The following is a 22,197-nucleotide window of genomic DNA, read 5'->3' on the forward strand; positions in this document are numbered from 1 at the left end:
ATCGGAAGCGTATCGTACGAATAAGCATCGGACGAGGCCTGCCGGACGAGGGCCCAACACGAAGCCAGGCCATCGCCCAGCAAGCCAAGCGCGCCACACGAACAGCCAAGGCCACGCCAGACCCAGCGCAAGGCCAGGCCCAGCAGGCCATGGCAGCGCGCGCAGCGCGCGCAGCAATGGGCTGCGAGCATTGCTGCAGCTCGCGTGGGCTTGTAGCTCGCGTGGGCCGAACGGCCGTGTGGGCTGTGCGCGGGCATGGCCTACACGCTTGCGGGTCATGCTCGTGTAGAGTTTGTGTTCACATACGAAACCTAAAGAGTATAGGATTTGTTTAATGATTAAAATTCCTAATCCTAAAGGATAAATTCATCAAATAAGAATTCTACTAGGATTCTAATTTAATTAATTCGTATCCTAGTAGGATTCGATTACTTATTCCATGGTCTATAAATATTAGTTAAGGGCTCATAATTTTTATCGAGTATTCAAGTATTCAAAGTGATTTTGAGAGCAAAAATTCGGTCATATAATTGCCTACAATAGCCGAAAATTCTAAGTACCTTAAGGGCGATCCTAGTTGGTCAAGCTTAAGGCGGATCCGGACGTGCTGTGGACTATCTACGGAGGGACGACACTTGGAATCCTAAAGACTTGTTCTTGTTCGGTTCGGGCGCAGCTAGGGAGGGCACGCAACAAAGCGTATGCATCTAAACTATGCTAAATGATTATGTGTAAATAATATGCTTTCCTGGCTTTATGGTTTTTCCGCATGATTTATGTTTTGTCATATGAATCATAACCTAACAGATGTTCAATGTGCAATGATCGTAGCTTTGTTGAAATGAAGTTTTTATTTGATTTAATTTTATGTACTCTATATTTGTTTATTATAAACTTTTATATAAGACGGTTTTACACAAAAGACCACATTGATATCATATAAGTTAAGCAATGGAATCAACTAGTTAAACAACTCAACTAATTAGTTAAGGAATGAAAATAATTAGTTAAGGAATGGATCTAATTAGTTAACCAATAGAACCAAATAGTTAAACAATCAAAATGGCTTTTCGGTAAGACGGTATTACACAAAAGTTGTTGTTTGTTTATAGATCGAGTCAAAGGGTAGATGACTTTTTATGGGTGGACTTATTTGTTAGAAGGAAAAAGTAGCATAAATCCATCTAAAGTATCCATGTATAAATGTGGCTCATTAAAGATCTATTGATATTTGTTTTGTAAAGGCTAGATTTTGAATAGTTTTGCATTTTATATTAATTGAATTTTAGCTAGATTATAATATTTTGTGTTTCATGTAATTTTTCTTTGTATCACTTATTTGAGTGTTTTTTAACCCTTTTTGCTTAATTTTCCGTGGATTGTGCCAACCAAAAATTTCTTATTGCAATTTGCAACAGGTTTCCAGCCAAATGGCCAAGCTCCAATCTCTTGCACAGATAAGCCATTAACACCACAAATTCTGTCCGATGCTATGACTGCGGAGTTCTCAACCCCGAGACGACTAACAACAGAAGAGATACCTTCCGTTGTGAATGATTTCCGACTTGCTGCTAGGAATGCCATAGAAGCTGGTAAATTTCTGCTTAACGTGAGAGTTATTAATGGAGATTGAAGTTTTGTATATATGTGTGTCCATGATAGAACCTCAAGGTGTTTGATAATGTATAACTCTTGGTCGGGGGAAATACGTCGGAATGGAATAAGATACCATGTTACATGTCCAACCGTGTTAGATCCTCAATACTCGGACATGGATATGGAAACTAGAACCGACACTTTATTTTGGACCAAATCATGAATGTTTTTCACAAAATAGCCAAGTCGTACACTAGCTTGGACATGTACCCGTGTCAGACATGGGCACCCTAGTCCGAATAACCTGGTGTTTCTGTACTTTTTAATGATGCAGACATAGTGTTTTGTTAAGTAAGGCTGTGACTGTTAGTTTGGTTTCATGATTACCTTATACAATTGAAGATTATCTTATATATATACAAGGTTTGATGGTGTTGAACTACATGGAGCACATGGGTATCTTATCGTTCAGTTTATGAAAGATCAAGTAAATGACAGAACAGACCACTATGGTGGATCTTTAGAGAATCGTTGTAGATTTGCTCTGGAAGTAGTCGAAGCAGTTGCAAATGAGATTGGTGCAGATAGAGTTGGGTTTCGTATTTCTCCCTTTGCGAATTATCTAGAATCAGGAGACTCAAATCCAGAAGCTTTGGGCCTTTACATGGCTGAATCCCTCAGCAAACATGGAATTCTGTTTTGCCATGCAGTTGAACCTAGGATGATAACTGCCGGAGAGAAGAAGGAATGTCATCATAGTTTACTTCCCATGAGAAAAGCTTTCAATGGTAGTTTCATTGTTGCGGGAGGTTATTGAAGGAATTATGTCCTTAGACATTTCCGGAAATTACTAAATATAAATAGGAATTAATTATGAAGATAATAAGTTAATTATTTTAGTAATCATATTTACTTGCTAGAGAATAAATGTGACACTAGTGGAAAAAGGCTTATTTGCATCCCCGCATTTGCCACGCCATTCTGAACATGCGAAGCAAATAACAAATTTTAGCATAAAATTTAGTCATTTGCGTCGCAGATTTATAATTCTGCGTGGCAAATGACTCTAGGAGCACCCTAGAGTCATTTGCCACGCAGAATTATAAATCTGCGACGCAAATGACTCATTTAAGTGCATCGCAGATTTATAATTCTGCGTGGCAAATGACTCTAGGATGCTCCTAGAGTCATTTGCCACGCAGAATTATAAATCTGCGATGCACTGGTTTTTGATTTTTTTTTTTCGAATTCGCGCTCACCCTTAATTGCAAAACGAATATTCATTATGACTTAGGTTATTGCAAAGCTCACCCTTAACGTTGCGCCCTCCCCAACGAAACCACCACCAACACCAACACTAGTTGCTTTGTTCTCACCGGCGGCACTGCCGTCGTTGCTTCGCCGCCTTCCATCGTTGCCGCGCCGGCGTTCCTTCGCTGATTCACGTACTGCGCGCTTCACTGCTTCCCCTCACTGCTTAATTCACTGCCCTGCTCCGTTTTTAGAGCCGCCGCCCACGCCGCCGCCCACGCCACCACCCACTCAGCCGCCCTCGTTCATTGTCGTCTCTTTTAATTACAAATTACAAATTACAAATGGGGTCTGAGCAGAACAGATTTCCGCAGCAAGAACGGGTAATTGAAACAATCTCTTTTATTAGTTGCAATCTTGATTTCTTGACTTAGTATGAAACAATCAAGTGCCATATTATAATAACTATGCCATATTATATTATAATAACTTGATTTCTTGATCTTGTTTTACTAGGAAGTATGTTGGGTTTGGGTCTAACCCTAACCCTAACCCGACGCCCAGGAATAATAATTCCCAGGGTGATGTTTTCTCTGTTGTTTCTCAGGTGTGTTTTTGGTTTCAGTTATTGTGGATTATGTGTTTTTATTGGTTTTTTGGAATGATTGTTTTTAGTCCTGTTCTTTTGGGTAAATGATTGATCAGGGAATTGGGAAGTTGTCTTTGGTTGCTCAATCAGCTGCTAGTATTGTCCAAGCAAGCACAAAGGATATTACTTCGAAGGTAAGATTACATTTACATATTTTTTTTGTGCTGCTGCTTTGGCTGTAAGTGTAATTCCTAGTAAAACATGGAATTTCTTTGAATGGGATCTCCTTGACAGCTGTTTTAATTTTTGTTGTACTGGCAGAATGTGCTTGGTGATGATGATGGTAATAATGATAGTTGATGCTAATCATTTTGTTGTTGCTGTTGTAGTTGTCATTATTTGATGTTATGATGTCAGACTGTCAGTTATGATGAATTGCACAGAGAACATGTTCAGAGCTGAGCATTGTTTTTCTTATAATATCTCTAATTGCTGTTAAGATTGCTTTGGTTTTGACTTCCTTTTCTGCTTACAATGGTTCCTCAGATATTATTGAGTATACTTATTTCCACGTCTCTTGTACTATTGCTGTTGATTTATATGAATGTCCATTGTACAATGCTGCACTCTCTTTTTGCTGAGATTTATTGCCGTTAGACCTGTCAAACGGGTCGGTCGGGTCGGGTTGTAAAAAAATATTTTTGGGTTCTGGTTGAATCGGGTCGGTCACTTTCGGGTTCGGGTTTACAAATGCTTGTTCAAGACCCAGAACTTTCGGGTTCGGGTCGACCCAACGGGTTGAGAGATTTTAAAACGCGCATTATATTTTCATTAATTTAGATGATAAATATACAAAATATAGGCACAAATTAACAAATTTTCCTACACAAGTTTATATTTAGTCAAATTCAACCATAAAATGGAGTATAATCCAAATTAAAATCATATTACACACAACAATAGTAAAAACTGCGTGTTTATTATGCTTAAATTTTCTCATAATCTCATTTATTACAATAAATACAATGATTTTCAATCGGTCGGGTCCAAAACGGGTTCGGACGGGTTTTGACCCATTAATTTTCGGGTTTCTCGGGTTCGGATAAAATCGGGTTACGGGTCATAAAATCTTGTTCAGGACCCAGTATTTTCGGGTCGGGTTCGGGTCGGTTTTCGGGTCGGGTCGATTTTTGACAGGTCTAATTGCCGTGGTTGCGACTATCTAGTTGTCTTAACATTTCCCCTTCTGAATTTGTTGTATGGTATTTTCTTTAGCTGTTTGTTTATCTCTATTGGTTACCTTGTAGCTGCATTATGTTGGTCAACAGAATCGGAAGGAAGTTAAAAATGGCCACTTCTTTGACAATTAGATAGCTTTGCACTCGGTATACTGTGTTTGGATACTATACTTTCATACATAGCTTACGATAGGGTGTCTTTGTTATCTAAGTCTCTATAAGTTAACCTATTGATTGGAACCAAGAATTACTCAAGGTTTATGTTAATATATATCTTATAATTCTGAAGCTGAAGTTTAAGCCAGTGCTTATGGAGTTTATTAGTCTTGCTTGTCGTGAGTTCGTGACTTCTCACTTCTATATATTTTGATTAGTTTTTCTTTAGTAGTTAGTAATTTAGATTGTTACTTGTAGTTTTCGAACCACTCATTCAATATACATGTTAAACTTTGAGATTTTGGAAGTTAATTATTCTTATTGTGTGATCCACCCTTTCTTACCCTTAATTACATGTTAGTATTTGAAAAATAGAATATATTTATTGTATTTTATATGGTAAGCGACATGTAAGACTTATCAGAGATAGAAAATCGAGCTCCAGATGCTGATGTGCCATTGGACCTTGATGTATCACGGATCTTTAGTAGTGTGATCACAGATGTTTGGTAGATGTTGTGGATTTTACTTCTTAGGTTGTTATCTATTACATCCCTATGAACTTCTCAATTTTGACCCCAAGATATTAGACATAATGTTTGTCATGTATCGTATTACTTCAGTCTTAATCGTAATATAGAAGTTTAAGCATTACTCAATACTCCCTCCATCCCTAAAAGTTTGCCCCATCTTCCTTTTTGGGCCATCCCTAAGAACTTGCTCCATTTCCTCTTTTGATAACATGGACTGCGCCATCCCACACGCTTAATGATAAATCTACCAAATTTCTCAATAGAACTTTTAACAAAGTAAAAATTGGGGATGGGGGAGGGAGTAGCACTCTAGCTACTTTATCTTAGCTTGAAATTCTTTTACATTAAGTAGTAATATCTTCTTTTAGTTTATATTTGAGGCCTCTCCTATGGTCATCTACAAGATCTTATCCGTTGCCAATAATGCAGAATGACATTCCTTCATTCTGTTAGTAACCTCATATGTAACTCTTAAAGTATGGTGAACAGGAGGAACCCAAAGCTGAGCATTGGTGTAATATGATATTATTAGTGAAAGTGATAGGTATCTTGCCAATCTTTCTCTTGCTAACCTGGTTTCTATTACCTCAATACTAAAAGGAACGGGTTGTAAGCCTCTCAATAGTTTCTGTGGGTTTTGATGATTGTTGTTGTCATTTGGTAAAAAGCATGTCTAAGCTGTTTATGCCTAGATTTTACTGCTTAAACTTTTCTTGATTGTCTATGAAGTATGAAGAGTCCACCGAAATCAATGTAACTCGGTATGTTTAAAATTTTGTTAGCAATTTGGATGTTTTTTGTTTTGTTTTTGGTTCTATTGGTAGGTATGTATTTTTGCGGTGTCTTGAAGGACATGCGATTAATATTGAGAAAAGAGTAACCAAGAATGTTTAAGTGCTCATGTGATGTAGTTTGTTGGTTTTAGATAAAATCTAAATAAAAAAATACTGTTTGATAGGTACTCAAATTGCATCAATACAAACCAAATTCCACAACCGTCAACAGTTTAGTGTGGTTGGTTTTGCATTTTAGCCAGATTTTACTTCTTAATAGGTTATGGATGCATGTACTCTAATTTCTAAATGGAAATTTGGCCAGCCTTCTAGTATTCTGACATTAGAGATGGCCTAAAATTTGCATTATCTGACAACTATTCCCCAAAAAAAATATTTTATCGTTGCTCCTCAACAGGGTCAAAGTGTATTGAAACACAACTCTAACATCCCAATTGTGAACCTACTACTTTGGACCTGCTAAGTGTCTAGATTTAGTCCCATAATCTGTCAGTTGAGTGTTTGGGTGACTGGCTCTCATATCCCATAGCGTTTCCATTAGATTAAACGTGTAATAAGTACCCAAAACTATTATATTGATCGATCGTTGATAAATTGAATTATTTACACTTTTTCAGGATTTTTCAAGAACATTGCCTTATTCACCGGAGGAGATTAATGAGGTGAAAGATTTTTGGGCAGATTACTTTATGAACAATGTCGACTTTTAGCTTAATTTGTAATATGAACTCGATCTCTAGCTAGATACCTTTGTTGTAGTAATTTTATGTTTGTTGTAACATGTTGGTTGATCTATGACGAATTTAATTGCCTTTTATTGGGAACGTTAATTACGTTGTAAACTATTGTGACAAGTATTATTTATAAATGTATTCCCGGTATTGGGAAGCGTCTACTTTCAAAGACGATCATGTCGGAATTTCCAATAAAATATTAAAAAACCAATTTAAAAAAAAACAAAAAATAAGTCATTTGCCACGCACGTTAGCTTAATGTGCGAGGCAAATGACTTAATTTTTTGGCGCTCAAATTGTCATTTGCGTCGTACATTAAGCTATTGTGCGTGGCAAATGACTTTTTTTTTGGCGCCTGAAAGTCATTTGCCACGCACTTTAAGCTAATGTGCGTGGCAAATGACTTTTCAACATGGTGCCTGAAAAGTCATTTGCCACGCACATTTGCTTAATGTGCGACGCAAATAAGGGTCATTTGCATCGCACTTTTGTGCGATGCAAATGACTTTTAGTCATTTGCATCGAGATCTTTTGCCACGCACAATGTGCGATGCAAATGTGCTTAAAAGTGCGATGCAAATGACCCTTTTTCCACTAGTGTGATTAGTAGGACAATATTGATTGGACCTACAACTAAAATATATTAATCCTATAAGGTCACACATATAAGCATTGATTGGAATGGGCCCAAAAGGCCCGATGACAATCTGTCTATTAAGGGAAAGAATGTTGGGCTTTGGTTTTGGGTTAACCTAAAACTCTCACATTATAATAGTTATAATGTCAGGGATTTAGAAATTACGTAATTTAATATCTGACAAGAAGGAAAACACAAAACCCTAATTCTTATTCTCTGAAACGCCGTTCTTCCCAAATAAAGCAAGAGATTTATCGTGATCGTTCTCTTCCGTACTAGCATACGTGGGATTCAATTGGTGCTTGTGGACTAAGTAGAGGAGCAACAAGTGGGGCTCTAAGATCTTCGAAGCTTGCATACGAACGGGCGAACACGCTACAAAGGTGATTATTCTTTCGACTTAATCTGATCTATACTATTGTTATGCATGAGATCCTGTGATAGATGTTAGGAAATTGTTTCCTGAAATTCCGCTTTATACATCTATATGTTCCAACAGTGGTATCAGTTTTAGCCTCTTGCATAATATTTTATGATCATGATTGTATGCAACATTATTATTTTGATTCAATTAAGAGAAGATTTATTTATGGCTTGAATTTGCAAAATTAATATATGATATTAATTGATTGGAATCATTAAATCGTGATTTAATTAATTTTTGCTCAAAAAAAATTTATTAAATTCCGAAATTTTTATCACAGGGTCGAAATTAACAGTTAATATCACATTAAAATTTTCGGATTTTTTAAAATTAAATTCGTCAGATTTTTAATTATTTATTGGTTAATAAGATTAATCATGGAAATAATTTGTTAACAATTAAAGATTTGATTTTTAATTAGTTAAATAAATCTACTGATTATCCCTTAATTTTTATACAATAGCCGAAATTTTTTGGTAATTTTTTAACTATTTTTCGGAATTTTTGTATATTAATCATTGAATTTGGTTAATTTTTATGTTTAATTCGATTAATCATAAAATTTAAGGATAACAATTAAAATTTTTGATTTTATTTGTTAAGAAAATTCAATAGAACCTCCTAATAATTTAATTTGAATTTTTCGGATTATAATTGTTATTTTTCTGAATTATTTGAATAAAATGAGATAATTATGCCTTGAATCTTGAATTCTTATTAGATTTAATTTTAATAAATATTTAAATTGAAATCTGATTCTTAACAACCCTAAAATTCAGTTTAAGGTTTGTTGATTTATTCAAAATTTCTAGCATTATTTTCGGATAATTAAACCCTAATTAATTTTGTTAATCTTTAACAAAAGTTGAATAAAGATTAATTTAATTTAGGTAATTGTTACACAAATTAAAAGAACAACCCCCATGGCTGGGTGGCCACCACCTGCGACGGTGGAGCCACGGTGGCGGGTGAATTAGGGCGACCTTCCGGCAGGAATACGGGCGGCGGCAGGGTGGCAGGACAGGCGGCGTATTGACGTTGCTTGCGCCTGGCTGTTGTTGCGCCTGAGTCGCTGCAGTTGCGATGTATCGCGGGTCGGCCGATTTTCTGCTGGTGGTCGGGTCGGCCGGAGTGGCTGCTGGCCGGCGACCCTGGTGGTTGCTGGCCGGCGATGCCCGGTAAAATAATCGTGAGCTCCGTTTAAAACTTGGTTTCTGTCGAGAGTTTTGGGAAGGATGATGCTGTGATGCTGTGTTTAACTCATAATAATTATAAAAAAAAAAAAGGAAAAGGTCCAAATAAGTAAATCAGTTTGACAACACATTGAAAGGAAAATCTGATTTTCCTAAACAAGGTCCAATTTCGAAAAGTTGGAAATTAATTTTATTTTTTTTGAAATTATTTTAGTTTAGCCATTATAAATTTAAAATAGTCTTATTATTATGAGTAATTTGAAATTATTATTTTTGGAAAATCATATTTTCTATGTTGAGCGTAAATCAATAAATTTCATTTAAATGCAAATTAGAGATTAATAAGATTATTCTAGCCATATTTAAATAAGTAATTGAATTAAAATAATAAAGTTTCCTAAGTAATATTGAACTTAAATTGTTTAAGTTTTTATAATTATTTTGGAAAAGTTATTTGCTTATTAACAGTTAATAAGTAAATAATTTGTGTTTAATATAGTTTGATATTATATGCGTGTATGGAATATATATGATATTTTGTTACAGGCGAGTGACTAGTATGGCCCAAAATAGGATAGAAAATACGATATGCGTATCGTTTTGTATTCTTGTAAATTTTGAAATACGATCTGCGCATCGTTCTGTATTGTTGTAATTTAATTTAAAACTTAAATTAGATTATAAAGTTCGTATTATGAGCTCGATGGAGTAAGAAGGTTCAATCAGAAATTCAAGGATGGAGATCCAAGAAAGATGAGCAGGAACCCAAAAAGATTTGAGCTTATTTTTTAGGGGCCATACTAGGATCACATTTATTTTTATGCATTTTATATTGCCTTAAAATGCTTATTGAGTTTATGTATGTGGTTATTTAAAGCAATGTGTTCACTTTTAATTAACCAACATAGTAAACTTAGGTCCCAAATAATATTGAGTTTATGTGCTTTTCCATACAACACCTATAAAGCCTTAGATCATGAGTAATAGGTTCTGCCAAAGCAAGGTGTTGCTTATAATTCCGGGGATAGTAGGGTAGGTTTTTGAAACTTACATGTTAATGTTTGGTTTAACTCAACAAAACTATCAAAAGACAAAGTTTTGGGTTTTGAAGCTAAGAGATAGGAAAATACAAAGAGTTGTTAACCTGTCTACCAAGAGTTATAATCAGTTATAATTAGTAAAATGTTTACTTACCTCGAATACTATAAATTAAAGTAGCAGGGCTAAAGTCCGTTTGATTGTAGTGGGAGGGGATCTTGGTTAATTCTTTATTCAATGGGGACTTCTAATTTTGAATAAAGGGTAGTAGTGAATTGAATTTGTTTAATTGCTACTTTTGATAAACATTATATTGAATCTTGCTTTACTTTTTATTGTAGTTATCATGTCTGGTGCAAACAACTCTACTTTTAACTTGCGCCCTCTAATTGAAAAAGACAAACTGAATGCTACCAACTTCCTACAATGGCAAATGGTTGTGAGAATTGTTCTCAGAGCGGAAGGAAAAGAAAGTGTTCTTGACAATCCTCTCCCTGAACCCCTGTCAGAAAATGCTACTGCAGCTCAAAGGCGAGCTAGACAAACTCTAGAGGATAACTCCTTGCAAGTAACATGCTTGATGCTTGCTTGCATGGAACCAGAGTATCAAAAACGTTTTGATGGTCTGGATGCCTACAGCATAATCCAGCAACTGAAAACTTTGTTTCAGAAAAATGCTAGATTGGAGAGATTTGAAGCAAACTGCAAACTTCTGGATTCCAAGTTGGAAGAGGGGAAGCCCGTTGGTCCGCATGTGTTCGATTTGATTGGACATTTTCAGACCATGGAGAAATTGGGTTTCCCTTATCCTAAGGACCTGGCAACTGACATAGTCATCAGATCCTTGCCTGAAGATTTTCATAACTTTAAGTTGAACTTCTACATGCAAGGAGGGGAGGCTACCCTGCAAGAGTTGCATGGTTCACTAATTCAGGCTGAGAGAAACTTACCAAGTAAACCTAAACATAAGGATGTTTTAATGGTTAGTAAAGGTAAGCAGTTCAAGAAGAAAGGGGCTCCCATGAAGAAGAACAAGGGCAAGGTGGTTGCCAATGAGAACTCTTCAACCAAGCCAAAGGCCACTCCCAAGGCTAAGGTAGCTGCTCAACATGAGTGCTACCACTGCCACAAGATTGGTCATTGGAAGAGGAACCGCCCCAAATATCTGGAGGATAAGAAGACTGGTGCTTCAACTGTAGGTATCTAAGTCATAGAAGTTAATTTAGCTACAACTGCTTCTTGGGTATTTGATACCGCTTGTGGATCTCACATTATTGGTAATGTGCAGGGACTAAAAAGAAGTAGGAGCTTGAGCAAAGGCGAAGTGGATCTCCGAGTAGGCAATGGAGCAAGAGTTGGTGCTTTAGCTGTAGGAGATTATAGTTTACGCTTGCCTTCTGGTTTAATATTAGAACTTTATAATTGTTATTACGTTCCAGTTATTACCAAGAACATAATTTCTATTTCGATTTTGGATTCGGAAGGTTTTTCATTTCAAATTATGAATAATTGTTGTTCAGCATATTTGAATGGTATGTTCTATGTCTCTGCTAAATTATCAAATGGTTTGTATGTACTAGACTTACAAAACCATATCTATCACATAGAAAACAAGAAACACAAACCAAATGATTTGAACCCTACTTACCTATGGCATTGTCGATTAGGCTACATAAGCTCAAAGCGCATAGAGAAACTTCATAAGGATGGAATTCTCAAATCAGGGAATACTTTCGCAATTGACTCCACCAGGGACACCACAATTGAATGGGGTTTCCGAAAGAAGGAACCGAACTCTGTTAGATATGGTTCGGTCCATGATGAGTCTTGCTAACCTTCCTGCCTTATTTTAGGGATTTGCGCTTGAAACAGCGGCATTCACACTCAACAGAGCTCCGTCCAAAGCAGTAGAAAAGACGCCATATGAGATGTGGACTGGAAAAGTTCCAAAATTGTCTTTTCTAAGGACATGGGGTTGTGAAGTTTATGTAAAATGTTTACTATCTTATAAGCTTTCACCCAAGTCTGATAAATGTCTTTTTGTGGGTTACCCAAAACAGACTAAGGGATACTACTTCTACAACCAAAGCGAAAACAAAGTGTTTGTTGCTCGCGATGGTGTCTTTCTGGAAAAGGAGTTTATTTCCAGAAAAACAAGTGGGAGTAATGTATATCTCGAAGAAATTCGAGATGAGCAACAAATGGATGAGGTTCACACCTCGTCAGAGACGACCCAGCATGAAAATGCTCAGGAGGCGGTGCATTTCATTCATGCGCCTTCTACCGTCCCACTTGGAGATAATCCATGCGAAGTCCCTCAACCTAATGAGGTGAAAACTTCTCCTGTTGTTCCCCAACGTAGGTCTAGTAGGACCGTCATTCCGTCAAAGAGATATATTGATTTCCTTTTGACTGAAAGTTCTGAAATAGAGATTTTAGAACATGAGGAACCTACTAGCTACACAAATTCTTTGACGAGTCAAGACTCCGAGAAATGGCTTGAAGCCATGAGATCCGAAATGGATTCGATGTTTGAAAATCAAGTATGGGACTTGGTTGCTTTGCCTGATGGGGTTAAACCCATAGGTTGCAAATGGATTTTCAAACTGAAAAAGGATAAAGATGGAAACATTGATGTCTTTAAGGCAAGACTAGTGGCAAAAGGTTTTAGACAAATTCATGGTATTGACTATGATGAAACCTTCTCACCAGTAGCTATGCTGAAATCCATTAGGATAATTCTTGCGATTGCTGCCTTTCATGACTATGAGATATGGCAGATGGACGTCAAAACTGCTTTCTTGAATGGGTTCTTGAAAGAGGATGTGTACATGACACAACCACAAGGTTTTGAAGATCCAAACAGTCCAAGAAAAGTTTGCAAGCTTAAGAAGTCCATTTATGGGCTTAAGCAAGCATCCCGAAGTTGGAACCTCAGATTTGATGAGGCAGTCAAATCTTTTGGCTTCCTTAGAAATGAAGAGTAATCTTGTATATACAAGAAGTTGAGTGGGAGTAGTATTGCTTTCCTAGTCTTGTATGTGGATGACATACTTCTCATAGGAAACGACAAGACCATGCTTGAGTCAGTCAAGGAATGGCTTAAAAGTTGTTTTTCCATGAAAGACCTAGGAGAAGCTGAATATATATTGGGAATAAGGATCCATAGAGATAGATCCAAAAGGCTGATTGGACTTAGCCAAGAGACTTATATTGATAAGGTTCTTGCAAGGTTCAAGCTGGAAAACTCCAAAAGAGGTTTCATTCCCATGCAACATGGCATTTCACTTGGCAAGACTCAGTGTCCTTCGACACCTGATGAGGTCAAGCGCATGGGTAATGTTCCTTATGCCTCTGCAGTAGGGTCCATTATGTATGCCATGGTATTCACTCGACCGGATGTTGCATATGCTTTGAGTATGTGCAGCAGATACCAGTCAAACCCAGGAGAGGCGCACTGGATGGCAGCAAAGAATATCCTTAAGTACTTAAGAAGGGCTAAGGATAATTTCTTGGTCTATGGTGAAGATAATGAGTTGGTTGCCACTGGATACACCGATGCAAGCTTCCAAAGTGACAAAGATGATTTCCGATCACAATCTGGTTTCATATTTTGTCTCGATGGAGGGGCTGTGAGCTGGAAGAGTTCTAAGCAGAGTACCATCGCAGATTCTACAACAGAGGCTGAGTATATTGCAGCAAGTGATGCAGCAAAAGAAGCTGTTTGGATCAAAAAGTTCATTAGTGAACTTGGTGTAGTTCCTAGCATTGAAAATGGCATTGAGTTGTATTGTGACAACAATGGTGCCATTTCCCAGTCCAAGGAACCCAGATCGCACCAAAAATCCAAACATGTGCTCAGGAGATTCCATCTTATTCGAGAGATCTTTAAAAGAGGGGATGTGAAAGTAAGCAAGGTTCATACTGAGGATAACGTGGCTGATCCTCTGACTAAACCGCTTGCTCAACCTAAGCATGAGAGTCATACTAGGTCTATGGGGCTTAGGCATATGGGAGAATGGCTTTAGTTTGTTTACTTTATGTTTACAATTGTAAAGACATTTATTATGTTTTGAATGTTTATCGATAAAAGTTCATTCTTATTTAATTGTTTGGTTTAGTATTAAATAAAATGTCCAAATAACTTGTGTTTTCAAATAGGATTATCGAAAACGTTTTGATAATGGAACCCTATAAAGTGAACTGAAATCACAACTTATTAAGTCCCTAGTCTAAATCACTAAATTGGACATAAGTGATTTATGTGAAGACTAGCATGTAATTAATTGATAGTGCAGTTCCATGGGCTATGGAGACATAGGGATGTCTAATTGATTATATGGATGTATACTTGATGCATTGAGACTTGACCTAACTAGATTCTAAAAGTAGAATCAAACTTCTATATTTAGTGGATTCCTTAGACATGAGTATGTCTTAGTAACCACGAGACAATTAGTTTAACTTTGACGCTGTTAAACGCCGCGCCGTAAAAGGAGGTTATAAAAGCAGTGATCAGGTGGGCTAAGAATTGAGTGGGAGTTATGGTCATACAAGAGTGAATAAGTCCTCCTATTTGATAGGAATGGTGTCTGGGCCTCTTGATGAGCGAGAACTGAAAATTGCATGGCCATGCGGAATGGGATTAAAAGTTAATCTTTATTTGAACAGTTCGAACTCGGCGATCAAGAAACTAGAATTTGAGAATAACAGTGTGTTATCAAATTTTGGCATTAAGAGACTTAAGAAATTTAGCATTGCGTTCTTGTCTTCGGACAAGTGGGAGATTGAAGGAATTATGTCCTTAGACATTTCCGGAAATTACTAAATATAAATAGGAATTAATTATGAAGATAATAAGTTAATTATTTTAGTAATCATATTTACTTGCTAGAGAATAAATGTGATTAGTAGGAAAATATTGATTGGACCTACAACTAAAATATATTAATCCTATAAGGTCACACATATAAGCATTAATTGGAATGGGCCCAAAAGGTCCGATGGCAATCGGTCTATTAAGGGAAAGAATGTTGGGCTTTGGTTTTGGGTTAACCTAAAACTCTCACATTATAATAGCTATAATGTCAGGGATTTAGAAATTACGTAATTTAATATCTGACAAGAAGGAAAACACAAAACCCTAATTCTTATTCTCTGAAACGCCGTTCTTCCCAAACAAAGCAAGAGATTGATCGTGATCATTCTCTTCCGTACTAGAGTACGTGGGATTCAATTGGTGCTTGTGGACTAAGTAGAGGAGCAACAAGTGGGGTTCTAAGATCTTCGAAGCTTGCATACGAACGGGCGAACACGCTACAAAGGTGATTATTCTTTCGACTTAATCTGATCTATACTATTGTTATGCATGAGATCCTGTGATAGATGTTAGGAAATTATTTCCTGAAATTCCGCTTTATGCATCTATATGTTCCAACAGTTATGACAGGGAAGATGGGAATAAAGCTGTGATGAATGGTTACACTGATCTTGTAGCTTATGGTCGCTTGTTTTTGGCGAATCCTGATTTGCCTAGAAGATTTGAGCTTAATGCGCCTTTGAATGAGTATCATAGAGAAACATTTTACACATCTGATCCTGTTGTTGGCTACACTGATTATCCGTTCCTTGAATATGCAATGTGAAACAAAGGTGTAGCTCTTTTGTGACGAGGAAATATTTTCTTATATCACATACTACCTCCGTTTTAGAAAGTTCTTTATAGTTATTATTTGCACGAAATGCAATGCAATATTTAACTACTAATATATCCAATTTCGTAAGTGGAAAAATTATAAAACTTGATATTCTGATAATACATACCGAAACCAATCCAACAATATCTTACATGTAATGTTTTGATGTATATAATAGTGAGAATTTACGGTCAAACTTTTCATATTTTGGACACATATTTCAAAGCGTAAAGAACTTTCAGAAACGGAGGAAGTATGTGCTTGCAAATACATATCATAGCAAAAGACAAAATATGAAAAAAGACAAAAAAAAATTAAATGGTACTTTTTTTAAAACAAAAATGGTACCTTTTTTTTTTTTTTTTTTACAGAATAGTACTTTTTTTTTTTTTACAGAATGATACTTCCTATTTTGTCTTTCAACTATTTGTCTTTTAGCTGATATGTGTGTTACCACACATATCTGATATGAGAAAAACAACCTCCTTTTGTGACCTCAGTGTATGCACGGAAGCAGAGGTCACAAAAGAACTACACGTTTGTTTCAGATCCTATCGAGACTAACAAGGACAATCTGATTAATGGAATTTTCCGAAATTGCTAGTTTCTTTCAAGGATAGCATATCCACTCTGCATACTATTACGAAAATAAGGTTTATTACTATGAGATACTAATTTTAGCCATGGAAATGGACCAACTATAGTCTTAGGCTCTTAGCAATGAAAATTATTCGCTTCATCAACGAATAGACCAACTATCTACTGTCATGCAAAGTTGTTTATTCCCTAGTAGTTATGTATACATTATGCTAATTAGTTACTCCCTCCACCCCTTAATACTCGCACCGTTTTGACCGGTGTAGAGCTTAATACATTTGAATTGACTTACTAATTTAATGGTTGTTAGTTGATAGTGGGTATTTTTTTAATACTTCCTCCGTTCCGGAAATATCGCATCATTTATTTTTTACACTACTAGTCAGAAGCACGTGTCATGCACGTGTTGGTTCGACGGACAATTATAATTTTTACTACTCGTATTAATTAATTAATGTTTTATCTATAACATAAAAGACACATTTTTTTAACTGTTTACATAAAAAAAAATTATCATTCTTATTTGCAAGTTAAGAAGTGTATATTCCTATCTCTATAAAAAGCCATAAGAAGATGTTTGATTTACAAAAAAATTATTATATATCTATTATCTCCGTTTCTTTTTAGATGCATCACTATAAATTTTACCGTATTTATGTGGATAATTTACTAATATATTAAAATCAAATGTTATTATGTAAAATGTTATTTGATAAGTCACGGCGCATATTTTCATTATAACAACTTTTTATAATTTTTTGAAATAGAAAATGAAAGATAATTAATGATCATAATGATACAATGGTAAGTGTGACGGTCTAAGTGATACATTTAAAAGAAAGAGAGGGAGTAGTATTTATAGGAGGATATTAAAATCTACAGTTACATAGTTGTAGCTTATAGCAAGCTAAATTTATGAGTGCACGCTTCAATGACATGTGTGGGTATTATAATTATTTGAATATTATTTTGAGCAAATTGTACATACCCTATATATGAAGTTTATGGATTTAGAACTGCATGCATAGTCGGGTATTTCTAAATAATCAAGATTGTAAGTTCATTTAATCTGTTCACATTATTCATATATTTTATTTATTGGCTTTAGCGCTACTTAATTGGAGACGTTTAATTGCATTGTATAATGTGCGTTGATTATGCGTGTGATAGATATTCCCTATATTGATTCATTATATTGCTTTGCGCAAATAGAATGGATGAAGTTGATTAGTGATGTATTTGTAATTTAATATTGTAGAGTATGTCATTGAAGGGTTAGATTTTTATATAATTGGGTTTGACCAACTCATATTTTGGGAGTCAGGTTATATTATGTTTGAGATCGAATGAGAAGTATAGTGATGCGATGTATTGTGCCCATAAGAGCTTAAGTATAGTACTCCGCATGAACCAAGGGGTTGTATTATATTAGGGTTTAGAATTTTGATTCAATATTGGTATTTGTTGGATGGGAAAGAGTTGAATTATTGTATATAGTTTGGGATTTTGTGCCATTAATGAGGATTATTTATTTTAACCCTAAATGGGTATTATATTGATCAAATTATGAGATCACTAGAAAATATTGAGAAATTGTTACTATATTTTTGGTTTGAGGCTCAACGTTATATACCTTAGTCCTTGACATGTTGGTAAGGAGATGATAACCATTAGTAGAGGAGCAAGATACATTCTTTATTATTTTCTTAATATCCCCAAAGTGAGATTTGGTCCAAAAGTGGCCTTGACTCAGAGAGTCTTTCTAGTAGCTATATATTGAGAGTTTCAAGTTTTTATACTTGTTGGTTTATTTATTCAAATTACCCATGTCCAAGGCTAGGTATAAAACAAAGAGCAAACATGGCACCTATTGGTTTAAGTAAGTTTAGTAGAGGAAAAAGATTATATCAATATATTGAGGTTCAGTTGAAAGGAAGATCTAGAGTATCTATAGGCTATGGAGCTAAGTATTTTTTTGGGACTATACTTGAAATGTAGTTTCGTACTACATTGTTTAAATGATCATTTATTATTCTATATTGGTATGTTTTTATTTCAGGTGATTACTCAGCCTTTTGCTGACGTGTGTGTTTATTTGTTATGTGTGTTTGTGGCCATGTCTTTTTCTTATGGTGGCTCTGCGACGACCCTTTTGGAATTTGTCCTCTATGGTGAGAAGTCAATATTGATTGTAGCAGATTGATCGTGAAAGATCGCAGTTCAAGTTGAAGGAGCTCAAGTGTTATCGTTTAGTCTTTTCAGTTGTACAGTTGTAAATAGATCACCTAGTAATCAAGTTGTAATAGTTTAAGTCTTGTAAGACTTAGCACTTGACAATGTGGTCAAGTGTGGCGGTGATACCTCCGATTTAAGTGTAAGCTTCCGCAAATTTTTATAAAGTCTATATTATTCTTATTTATTTAAAGTTAGTAAATCGGGGGTGTTACATATGCAACATATAATACTAGATTGATCGCGATTATCTGATTTAAATAGCATTAAGGGACCTAGCATGATAATCCAATTTCCCAAAAATATTATGTTTGTTAGGCGTGGTAGAACAATCAGATTTAGTTAGTTTAACAGTTCATAAAAAGGGCGAGGAAAGCAATTAAATCATAGAAAAGGGACACATTACGACGCACCCTTGAGAGTCGCGTCACGGTTCTCAGAAAACTAACCACTTTGAATTTTCCATTTCTCCTTTTTATTTAACGAATCTCAAATTATGGGACAGGATACGTTCTGTTCGATTTATGGATCGATTGCGACAGAACGCGTGAACAATTTCGCAGCGTAAGGCTTAGGCTAGGGGTTGGAGTTAATACTCAGAATATGAATTGTGTGTTGTGATTTCACGTCGAACTTGGACTATATTTATAGAAAAGAGTTTGTGGAAAGATAGAATTGCAGAGCTCTAATCCACAAAGAATTAGGAAAAAACACGTACCCAGGTAATTCCAGTGCCCAGGCCTGGGCGCCGAAGATTTCGGCGCCCAGAGCCAGGCGTTGAAAATAGGGTATGAGCTGTTTTCTTAGTCAGATTCGGATTCCTGAAATCCGTAGTGTTTGAGACTTAATCGAGTCTTTTAGTGCGTATCAATTTCATGACGGAATGCGTCTGGGCCCGTTACGAACTCTAGGCTCGTTAGGATTTTAATTAATACGTAACTCTTATTTCCGAATCATATTAGGAATAGGATTCTCGCAGTTTTCTATCTCATTTAGGATTTATGTTGGAGTGCAACACCTAATTCTGACAGGTTTCTATCTTTTATGACTTGCCACTTTTAGAAGCTACCCTTTACGGCAGTTACTATTTTTAGCAGGTTTCCATAAATAGCAGGTTTCTATAAATAACAGGTTTCGGGTGAAACGAGAAGGGTGATTGAGATTCGTAATTTTATAGGAGATGCGTTGTCAAGTGGAGATTTATGTTTTCATCATCGAACCTTCCCTTTCGGGAATGGGGACAAAAGTAGGTGTCTACAATTAGCCCCCACTTTGACTGAGTCTTGGAGTAAGACGATGGTCATAGTATTAGACGGAGTGCGCCACACAAGCCATGGTGACCTGTTTTTTTGCGAGGGTCTCACGAGCCCCCGAGTGATAACATTTGACTTAAGGGTCATCACTTTGAAGTGTCGACATATCCCTCACGTGTCATTGGGATTTGTCAACTGATAGTATAGAAACTTCCTCACTTTGTCATTGGAAGGATCTAAAGGTGCGTAGAAACTCCCTCACTTTGTCATTGGGAGTAGCTACAAATGTTTTCGAAATCAAAGCTGTAAAGTGTAATTGGGCCTGGCCAAGCCCAATCACGAGGTAAAAATGTTTTTAAAGATTCTCATTTTTAGGGTTAGCTAAACGAGAAAACCCCCTTGTTTTTATGGGACGTAAAACGAAGGAAAATCCAGCACATCGTTCTTTTTTTGGAAAAAACGGAAAACCAATCTTTGAATTTTTTGTGGAAAAAGGAAAGCTACTCACATCGTTCTTTTTTGGAAAAACGGAAAACCAAAAGCTACCCACATCGTTTTTAGGAAAAACGGAAAACCAAAAGCTACTCACATCGTTTTTGGGAAAAAACGAAAAACCAAAAAGAGTTATCGCTGCAGCGACTAAGGACCTGCGCGGTTAGTGACGCAGACCCCGCCGGCTAAAGATGGCGAGCCTGTCCGCTAAGGGTGGACACCCCGTCCGATAGAAGTGGACGAATCTGTTTCGAAATTTGTTTGTGTTTATTTTTTTTGAAAATAAGGACCTACGTGGTTTACGCCGTAGACCCCGACGGCTGAAGATGGCGAGCCTATTTCATTTTGTTTTTGAAGATTCTATTTTTCGAAAACTGAGGACCTGCGCGGCTAGTGACGCAGACCCCGCCCGCTGAGGGTGGGCGAGCCCATTTTGAATTTCTTATTTTGCCTATGTAGAAGGGCTTTTGTGATTACATCCTGTTGGTGGGTCGCAATATTTCCTGATCAGGTGTGTCCTATAAGTGGGTCCACACTGTGTATATTTTTAACGATATTGCAAAATACCGTTCTTGGGAAAGAAATATCAAGATAACAGATATTTTACACAAAATAGGGGATTGCGCGTGCCCGATGACTTTTCCTCACCTCTTTCAACTGATTTCTTGCTCGTTTCTTCACTTTTCTTTACGAATTCTACTCCAAATCACTTCCTAATCTTCCCAATGTAAGTAATTTTCAGTAATTTTGAGCTTTTTTGTCAATTTCAGTATTTTTGTCAAGTATTTTTATGCATGAAATTGATTTGGGGGTTTTTGATTCTGTGCCCCTTTCCTTCAATTAGATAGTTGGAAATGTTTTCACATAACATGTTAATTAGTTTGTGCATGTTAATTTTCGCAAGTATGTTGATTCTTGTTGAATTTGGGCATTTTTATGCTAGCCCCCAAGTATACCTACGACTCTAGTGTTTTCTTACAATGTAGGTGTTTTTGGTATATTGCTTGCGTTCCTCATAATTCATGAATGACAAATTATGGAAGAATTTTCATTTTGTTGGAGTTAATTAAAAAAATTTCACTTAGGGAATTTTTTGCTCGATATGAACTTAGTATCATGTCTTAGGGAACAAGAATTGTATGACTCCATTTTATTGAGTGGAATGCACTCCTTTAGTGATTGGTGTGAGTGCCAATTTTGTTAAAGGTATAATGCCTTATTGTATTATTGATCAGCATGCCTGACGAGTCGTCACCTCCTTCTGGTGGCCACAAGGAGCGTGGCATGACGCGTCAGTCTACTGGCGCGGGTCCCCTATGGATGGGTCCTGAGCTCTACGACGGTCGTGATCTGCGCTACGACCTAGAGCACCACGTGACTTCCCGCCTTCACGCGAGGAGAGAGACTACGGTTCGCGGCTACGGCGCAGCGACGAGTGAGACCGTTTTTAGTTTCCTGAGCTCGGACGCCCAGGCTTTGGTGAGGGCGAGCTCACTGTTTCCGGTGGTCGAGACCTTCTGGGAGATACTGCAGCTTAACATCTCCCTGTCCTTTATGCGGTCGTTCATGAGGTGGTGGTGGGATACCACCAACACCTTCCATTTTCCTTGGGGTGAGATGACGATCACTCCCGAGGACTACACGGCTTTGACGGGCTTGACCTTTACAGGGAACCCCGTTCGTCTGAGGTCAGATGGCCCACCGCCGACTGTTGCTGAGGGTACCAGGCTCCTGGGCTCGTGGA

General features: G+C 36.7%; 1 protein-coding gene across 1 annotated transcript; it reads left to right on the top strand.

Annotated features, from left to right (window-relative positions):
- The first annotated feature begins 1,263 nt into the window (after window positions 1-1,263).
- LOC110777351 (12-oxophytodienoate reductase 1-like) lies at window positions 1,264-15,828 on the top strand. The gene is made up of 3 exons (XM_021981955.2): window positions 1,264-1,602; window positions 2,020-2,405; window positions 15,623-15,828. Exons 1-3 carry the CDS (start codon window positions 1,493-1,495, stop codon window positions 15,826-15,828), a joined length of 702 nt encoding a protein of 233 aa, XP_021837647.2. The 5' UTR covers window positions 1,264-1,492.
- Window positions 15,829-22,197: the final 6,369 nt, after the last annotated feature.

The sequence above is a fragment of the Spinacia oleracea genome, chromosome 3, assembly GCF_020520425.1.
Source record: "Spinacia oleracea cultivar Varoflay chromosome 3, BTI_SOV_V1, whole genome shotgun sequence".
NCBI classification, from domain to species: Eukaryota; Viridiplantae; Streptophyta; class Magnoliopsida; order Caryophyllales; family Amaranthaceae; genus Spinacia; species Spinacia oleracea.

Coding starts and splice junctions, on each gene's coding strand:
- LOC110777351 (XM_021981955.2), top strand. CDS start 1,493: ATGACTGCGGAGTTCTCAACCCCGAGACGACTAACAACAGAAGAGATA. Junction 1,603..2,019: donor ATAGAAGCTGGTAAATTTCT/GCTTAACGTGAG, acceptor TATATATACAAG/GTTTGATGGTGTTGAACTAC. Junction 2,406..15,622: donor TAGTTTCATTGTTGCGGGAG/GTTATTGAAGGA, acceptor TATGTTCCAACA/GTTATGACAGGGAAGATGGG.